Here is a 9140-nt window from a genome sequence, read left to right as displayed (position 1 = left end):
AAAAAAAAAAAATGTATGTCCCTGGAAAGTGGTACTATGGGTGTTATTGACTGAATATTAATAAATACTGGTTTTGTTTCCCTTCACTCCCTCTTCTTTCTTTCTTTCTTTGCTTTCTTTCTTTCCCTTTCTTTCCTTCCTTCCTTCCTTCCTTCCTTCCTTCCTTCCTTCCTTCCTTCCTTCCTTCCTTCCTTCCTTTTTTGCTTTCAGTTTTTCCAGACAGGGTTTCTCTGTGTAGCCTTGGCTACATGTACTAACAAGTATTCTTTACAGAAAAACAAAAAAAATGAAGGGATGGATAGGAAGGAAAATGAAGGTCCAAATTAAGCGATTGTTGGCTGAGGCAGAAAGATCTTGACTTAACGGCTAGCATCTGCTACTGTCTTAGGGTTTCTGTTGTTGTGGTAAAACAGCATGACCAAAATCAACTTGGAGAGGAAAGTTTATTTCATTTTACAGCTTATGGTCTGTCATCCAGGAAAGCCAGGGAGAGGCTGTGGAGGAATACTTGGTCAGTCTGCTTTCTTATACATCCCTAGGACTACCTGTTCTGTAGGAGCCCCACCCACAGTGGGTCCTTTTACATCAATGACTGATGCGTGGAGGAAGTGCACTATAGAATTGCCTACAGGCAAATCTTATAGACATTCTCGGTTGAGAGTCCCTCCTCCAAAGTGACAGTAGCTTGTGTCAGGTTGACCAGCCCTGGGCTGCAATAGCAGCACTGCCTTAAGAAACAATACAAAAACAAACTGGGGCTAGCAAGATGGATCAGAAAATAATGGTGCTTCCTGCCAACCGCAACATGAGTTCAGTCCCAAGGACCTGCACAGTCGAAAGAAAACCAAGTCATGTAAATTGTTCTCAGACCTCTACACACCTCTGTCATGGATGTGACTCACATACACACTAGATATAAGTATAGTTTACATTTTTAAGAACCATTACCGGGAATGCTTTAAGCTAGGAAACTAGTCTTCATGGATTTGTGATTATTGAAAATCTCAAATGTTAACAATTCAATAATGAAAACATAATTCCTTTTTCTTCCTTTTAGCAACTTCTCCAAATAGTGAAGCAGAAAACTAATCAAAATTCCGTGGACACTACATTGAAATTTACTTTGAGTGCACTTTGGAACCTCACAGATGAATCCCCAACGACATGCAGACACTTCATTGAAAATCAAGGGTTGGAGCTCTTCATGAGGGTTCTAGAGGTTAGAATGGAAATTTACCTAACAATTGGACAGTTTCTTTAAACATTTATTATATTTGTTTCTTTAGATAGTTATACGTTTCTCTCTCTTTTATAGTCTTTCCCAACTGAGTCATCCATTCAACAAAAGGTTCTAGGACTTTTGGTAAGATGCAAACCTTTCTAGTAACTTTCTGTCTGTCTGTTCATTACAAATTGTTGCTTGGGCCCTCATGACTGCTCAGTTGGTAAGGGTACTTCCTGCTGAGCCTGATGACAGGAGGTGATCCTAGAATCCACATGATGGAAGAAAAGAACACACCTGCAAGATGTTGTTTGACTCTACATGTGACACACACACATACACACACACACACAGAAACACACACACTTGTTCTTACTCTCCCTCTCTAAATAGATGAATAAGCGGGGATGTAGGCCAGGTGGTAGAGTGCTTGCCTAGCATGCATGAAACCTGGTTCGATCCTCTGCATCATATAAAGCTGGGTGTTTCTATAAAATATAAAGTTGAATATAAAGGATAAAATTGGTATATATATAGATAGATATAGATATAGATATATCAGTACCCAGGAGGTGAAGAGTGAGGACAGGAGAATCAGTAGTTCAAAGCATCCTTCAATGCAAAGCCAAGGTTACATGATACCATGTCTCAGAAAAAAAGAAAGAAAGAAAGAAAGAAAGAAAGAAAGAAAGAAAGAAAGAAAGAAAGAAAGAAAGAAAGAAAGAAAGAAAAAGAAAAAGCCAGGTTATAGTGGCCAGGTTATAGTGGTGTATGCCTTTAGAGGCAAGTGGCTCTCCATGAATTTAAGGCCAGCCTGGTCTACAGATTAAGTTTCGGGACAGCCAGAGCTACACAGAGAAACCCTGTCTCCAAAAACAAACAACAAAAACCAAAAAAAAAAAAATATATACAATTATTAAATTAAAAAGATAAACTTGGTATGATTTAATCTTAGCACTCCGGAGTCAGAGCTAAGCACATCTCTGTGAGTTTGAGGCCAGCCTGGTCTACATAGTGAATTCCAAAGCAGCCAGGACTACATAATGAGACCCTGTCTCAAAATAAACAACAAATAAATAAAATGAGACTTGGCCTCAGGACTCTGCAACCCCAAAACTCAAGATGCTGAGGTTGGAAGATCATAGTTCAGGGCAAACCTGGACTACACCATTTGTTCAAGTCTAGCCTAGACTACCTAGGAAGACTTTATGTTAAAAAAAAAACCAAAGGCGGTAAAGATGTAGCTCAATTGATGAGTGTCTGCCTGACATGCATAAAGCCCTGCATTTATCTTCAACACTGTATAAAATGAGTGTGGCCAGGTAACGGTTGCTTACACTTTTAATCCCAGAATTTGGGAAGCAGAGGCTAGCCTAGTCTACAGAACAAGTTTGAGGACAGGGAGGCCTACACAGAGGAACTCTGTCTTGAAAAACCACAAAAAGAAAAAAGAAGAGTCTGGTAGCACGTAACGCCAGCACTGGGGAGGCAGATACAGGGCATTAGACGGTCAGAGTCTCAGAATGCATGGTGATTTGCTCAGTGGTTCATAGTATTGGTTGCTCTTCCAGATATATCCACATGGAGAATCACAAGGATTTGTAGCTCTAGTCCCAGGGGATCTGATGCCCTTTTCTGGCCTCTGTAGGCACTCTACATAGCTGGTGCGTATATAGAGATTCAGGTACTCACATTAAAAACAAAAAACAAAAACTCAAAAACCTAGGGGAAAAAACGTTTTTAAAAGAGTCTTTGAAGCCTGCAGGTGGTGGCGCACGCCTTTAATCCCAGCACTTGGGAAGCAGAGGCAGGCGGATTTCTGAGTTCGAGGCCAGCCTGGTCTACAGAGTGAATTCCAGGACAGCCAGGACTATACAGAGAAACCCTGTCTCAAAAAACCAAAAAAAAAAAAAAAAAAAAAAAAAAGTCTTTGATGGCAGCCAGAGGCAGGAAGCACAGCACAGAAGGGGTAGGTGCACTATGGTGCAAAGCTTTGAAATCTTGTCACTGTGTTCCCAGTGACAAACTTCTCCAGCAAGGCCACACCCCCTAAGACTTCTGTCAGCTTCATCAGTTGGTCATCAAGTGTTCAAGCATGCAAGACTATGGGAAACATTTGTCCCTTCAGCTACCATGATTTCCCTTACTTCGTCTACAAACTGCCCGGCTTGCATGCGTTGTCAGAGAGCGCCGTAGCGCTTGTGGTACAGTCTCTGAGAGCAGCTCTGCTAGCTGCTTACTTCGTAGAAGACTAACTTTTATACCTTCTTCTTCTCCCAGAACAACATAGCCGAAGTACAAGAGCTGCATTCTGAACTAATGTGGAAGGATTTCATAGACCACATCAGCAGTCTCCTACACAGTGTTGAAGTAGAAGTCAGTTACTTTGCAGCTGGAATTATCGCCCATTTAATATCCCGAGGTGAACAAGCATGGACCTTGAGCCGAAGCCAGAGGAATTCTCTTCTTGATGATTTGGTAGAGTCATTTGGTGTTTTCTGGAATGATACAAACTATATTTGTAATGGTTAAATATAAAAGCTTCATAATGTAGTAATAGTTAAAATAAATATTGTAACATATCTTACGTCTTGTGTCTTCTAGCATTCAGCTATTTTGAAATGGCCAACTCCAGAGTGTGAGATGGTAGCATACAGGTAACTAGCATGATTATTAAGTAATCTTGTCATTTTTCTTATAATCTTTACTTCAAGTACAATCTCATAGTACTGTTTTTCAGTAAAGTAAAATAGTTGCTTATTGTGGTGCCTGCTTATAATCCCAGCACTGTGGAGACTGAGGCAGAACTGCCAAGTTCCAGTCTAGTCTTGGGCAAGACCCTGTCTCAAGGTGTATTTTTTCCTTATCATTGAAGGCAGATCTTTGAAATGTATCTGCAGTTTAGATTTAAAGCCGACCAAGGGGGCCAGGGTTATATGCCTGGTAGAATGCAGTCTGTCATTCATAAAATCCTGGGTTTGTGATCCCCATCACCACATAAACTGAGTGTGGCAGCCCTCACCTGTAATGCTAATGCTGGGCGGTCGAAGGTCATCCTAGGCTACGTGGCAAGCTTGAAGCCAGCCGGGGATATGTGAAACCCTGTCACTTAACTCCATCCTACCTCCCCCCAGACAACAACAAAACTGGCAGATAGGCAAATTACTCTCTTAAGTATTCCCATTGCTGCATAATTTTATTACACTTAACTTTTATTGGCTGCTTCTTACATGCTGGTATATTTTTGATTTCTTTAGTTTTTTGAGATTTTATTTTAAATTTATATGTATGGTGTTTTGCCTGATTGTATATCTGTGCACTGTGTTGCATGCATTGCCCTCAGAGGCCATTGGATCCTCTGGAATTGGAGTTGCTAATGGTTGTGAGCCACCATGTAGATGTTGGGGATCTAGTCTGGATTGTCTGGAAGATAGTTGTCTCTCCAGCTCCTCTTCAACAATTTTTAAACCCATATTTGTTCAGACCAATGCAACCTGAAAGGCACATTCAATACTTTCTTCATGGTGTCCTACTATTTATCACTGTCTCCAATTTCCTCCTTTACAAATCAAGGTCTTTAAAGTGTGTATCTTAAGGCCCAGTGTGGTGGCTCACCTCTGTAATAGCAGTATTCAAGAGGCAGAGACAGCTGGGCAAGATGGTTCAATGGGTAAAAGAGCTTATCTGATCATCTGCGTTAGATCTCTTCCCCACAGTGGAAGGAGAGAACTGGCTCCCAAAACTTGTCCTCTGGCCTCCCAATGCTTGACATTGCATGTGTGCTTACATATATGTATTCTCACACAACAACACAGTGATAATAACTAACTTTTTAAAAGAGGCAGATGTAGGAAGGCAGGCTACGCTATGCATAGCAAGTTTAAGGGCAACCTGACCTGTATACTGAGGTCTGTATCCAAAAAGGGGGTGGGGCAGGGCTCATTTTTGTGGCGCCCCCTCGGTGGTTATGTCAAGACGAAGCAGTATACCTCCTTCCCAGCCACTGGGTGTCAGAAACTCAATAAAGTGGGATAATGAGTGCAGGCTGAGAGCTGGGTAAGAAACCCATGGGCACAGATGCAGCTCTGGTGTTGTGTGTGGTCCAGATCAGTGGTGGGTGCCACAGAGTTCTCCCACGAAGCAAGCTGTCTTGGCCCATAGCAGAGGGTATTGGTACTGAGTGAGAAACATTCTTGATACAGACCAAGGACAACTGGAAAGATGAAGCCCGAGTGTTTCTTCTTTATGTTTTAAGATGCATTGTGAGTCCAGTCTGATTGTTCTTAACTTGGTTATTTAAAAAAAAAAATGAGAGAAGGATATTTCTAGATGGACAGATACTACGGTGAACAGTTGAGGCCCAAAAGAGCTAGCAGAAACCTAAAGCTTTTCAGATATCTCTGAAGAAGATGATGTCTGCCAGTATGTGGTCAGAAAGCCCTTTAAGAAAGTAAGACGTAGGACCAAAATACCCAAGATTCTACTTCTGAGTCCAGTCTAAACGAAGTCTTTAAGAGTAACAACGATAATTATCTATGTATACACACACACACATGTACGTATATACACACACATATATATATATATATATATACAGACAGACACTGGTGTGTGTGTGAGTGTGACGGGATGGGGCACACGCCTCTAATCCTACCACTTGGGAAGCAGAAGCAGATGAGTCGCTGGGGTTCCAGAGCAGCTAGGACTACATAGTGAGACCCTGTTTTCAAACTTGGTTATAAAATTAAAGAAAAGGAGAAAGCAGAGAAGGAGGGGCAAGATGGCTGGGTAAATGAGTACAGTTGCCACTACACCTGATGACTTACGTTCAGTTCCCAGAACCCACACGGTAGGTAGTAGGACAAAACCTACTCTCTTCCCTCCACAAGCATACTGTGGCAAAACCATACTTGTGTGCACGTGCATATGTCCTCTTCCTCCCTCCCTCCCTCCCCCCCCTCTCTCTCTCAAACACACACACACACACACACACACACACACACACACACACACACACACACACAAATGAGAAAGAAGAAAAGAAACGGCCAGGTAGTAGTGGTGCATGTCTTTCATCCCAGTATTCTTGAGGCAGAGGCAGGTGGGTCTCTTGAGTTCAAGGCCAGCCTGGACTGAGGTAAGAGGATCACAGAAAGTTCACAGTGTTTAGCACTGGCTAAAGGATGAGACTCTTATCTTTAAAAAAAAAAAGAAAAGAAAAGAAAAGAAAGAACTTTTTGATTTTTGTAGAATGTTTATTGTGTTTGTTTCTGTTGTGTGGAGGGGATGGATCCTTGCACATACCATGGTGTGCGTGTGAAGGCCAGAAGCCAGCTTTCAGTCGACTGTTTGTCCCGTGGGGTCAGTTGTGTTAGACTTGGTGGCATGTGCCTTCTCTTACAGAGCCATCTCACTGGAAAGAGCAGAGTTTAAATGTATGTTAGCTTACTCAGTTCTTAGAGAAGCCATGCAGTTTATATTTGTATTCCTCCTCACACTGCCTTCCTTTCCTCCCCTTCTCTGGCCTCGTTCCTCTCCCATGTCGTCCCTTCTGCCTTTGTGGTATGTAAGATCCTCGCCTCTCACGTACTCCGCTACTACACCCAACTTCAATTCAGTTTTAGTTGCCTTTCTTTCATGGCTAAGGAAGTTGAATACTTTCTCATATTTAGTATCCATTTATACCTCTTCCTTGAGAATTCTTTGTTCTTCCTCTGGGAATGTGGTTTACTTGTGGGGTCCTTTTGTAGTGAACACGAAACCCCAGCAACAGGTGAAATCGGGCGTGGTGGCATACTATGATCCCAGACCAGAGATAGCCAGGAGGATTAGGGGTTTAATTCAGTCTCATCTATGAGGTATATTTGGGGCCAGCCTGGGCTATATGAGACCCTAGCTCAAAAACCAGAAGAGAAAGGAAGGAACTAAAAGAATGGAGGAGAGAGCTGTTTGCTTCATTGACCCATGTCGCTAGTATCCCCGCCCTTCCTTTTGTCTTTATTTTTTTGAGGTTTCACAGACTCTGTAACGGTGGCATTTATAGTCAGCAAGATGGTCTCCCATCTTATAGGCTGTCCCTTTGGCTCTGTTCTTTGTTTCCTTTGCTGTGCAAAAGCTTTTTAATAATTGTTTTAGGATTGAGTATGGTGGTGCTTGCCTTTAATCCAAGCTGGAGACCATCCTGGTCCACACAGCAAGTTTCAGGCCAGCCAGAGCTACATAGAGAGACCCTGTCATGGGGAAATGTTTTGTTTTTATTTTTACATTTTATTTAGTGTGTCGCAGCACATGTGTAGATGTCAGAAGACAACCATGTGGGTTTGGAGACAACCGCATGTTACCAGGCTTGGTGCAGCCACTTCCACACTGAGGTGTCTCAGGACGCTGAATGCACTCTTTCTCACGTGGACATCCAGTTTTCTCAGCACCGTTTTTTTTTTTTTGTTTGTTTGTTTTTTGTTTTTGATTTATATGAATGTTCTGTCTATATATACACCTGAATGCCACTGGAGGGTATCAGATCTCATTGTAGATGGTTGTGAGCCCCCATGTGGTTGCTGGAAAATGAACCCAAGACCTCTGGAAGAGCAGCTAGCGACTGTTGAACCATCTCTCTAGTTCCCTCTAATATTTGTCTTTGTTACCACTATCAACAGTGGTGGCTGTAGTTTTGTAGCTTTATTTCTGAATCTTTCTGTTTCTTTTTAAAAGTAGATGATTATTTGTGTGTGTTATATTGTAGTGTATAGCTTTTACTACCCCACTTTAAGCTCTGGCCAACCGAGATACCATCCCTTCCCAGGTTCCCTCGGATCTATGGGTAAAAGACAGATGGACAGACAGAAGACAGACAGACAGACAGACAGACAGACAGACACACACACACACACACACACACACACACACACACACATACTAGCTTATTTTTCAACCTGCCGTATTGACTCAATTGCTGGGCACTTCTAATCTCCTGCTGCTAGCGTGCCCTTCCCAATACTCTTAGCTCAGCACCTAAATCTGCCCTCAGCTTTAGCTGCTCTCTTTGTTCAACCCTCTAAATCTGCCCTTAGCTTAATTATGTTTCTAATCTCTCGTCTAGGAAAGGCTGCTCGGCCTAAGATCTCACATGGCTGGGCACCTTTTCTCCCTCTGAAACAAGGCCAAATCTCTTCCTCCCCTGAGGCTCTTAGCCCGCCTCTGGGGATAGCTCAACATATGATCTCTTAGCTTTCCTTCAGCCCAGCAATTGGCCCCTGGCATCTTTATTGATTGATCAGGAACCAACTGGGGAAGAAGACCTTAGTTAGCATCAGAACCACCCTCTACACTCTGTGTTCTTGCCCACCTGCCATGATGTACATTAGACACTTAGAAGAAAGCCTTGGGAAGCCCCATGTCTTCTGTTCTAGGTTTGGAGCTGAACTTTCTCATCAGGCCCTAGAGGCCATGTCATAGGCCTGCTCTTGGATTTTCATGGAATGTAAGGGTTGTCTTCCTAGTTCTGTGAAGAATGTAATTGGATTTTCATAGAGATACACTGAAGCTGTAGGTGGCTTCCAGTAACGTGACCATCTTCACAATATTAACTTCAACCCATAAGCTTGGAAGTCTTCCATCTTTCAGCGTCTTTTTCAGTTTCCCATGGTCTTCATCCTAGAAGTTTTAACTTCCCTGGCTAGGGTTATTTCTGGGTATTTTACATTTATGAAGCTATTGTGCATGGAATTTTCTTCCTTGAATTATTTTGCAAATGTTATATAGAAAGTCTACTGATTTCATGATGTTGGGGTTTTGTGCTCCTATTTTGCTGAAACTGTTAAGAATTATCTGCAGCCGGGCGTGGTGGCGCACGCCTTTAATCCCAGCACTCGGGAGGCAGAGGCAGGCAGATTTCTGAGTTCGAGGCCAGCCTGGTCTA

At 42.5% G+C, this 9140-nt stretch overlaps 1 protein-coding gene across 1 annotated transcript in view; it reads left to right on the top strand.

The window, feature by feature from the left end:
- Zyg11b (zyg-11 family member B, cell cycle regulator) overlaps positions 1–9140 on the top strand; it is a 58218-nt gene that overhangs the window by 42307 nt on the left and 6771 nt on the right. Inside the window, exons 9-12 of the mRNA XM_021199961.2 lie at positions 1058–1219; positions 1316–1363; positions 3503–3700; positions 3827–3879. Coding sequence (XP_021055620.1) covers positions 1058–1219; positions 1316–1363; positions 3503–3700; positions 3827–3879 — 461 coding nt within the window. The remainder of the gene's footprint in view (positions 1–1057; positions 1220–1315; positions 1364–3502; positions 3701–3826; positions 3880–9140) is intronic.

This window comes from Mus pahari, chromosome 6 (genome assembly GCF_900095145.1).
Source record: "Mus pahari chromosome 6, PAHARI_EIJ_v1.1, whole genome shotgun sequence".
Classification (NCBI taxonomy): Eukaryota; Metazoa; Chordata; class Mammalia; order Rodentia; family Muridae; genus Mus; species Mus pahari.
This window is presented reverse-complemented; position numbering and strand designations above follow the sequence as displayed.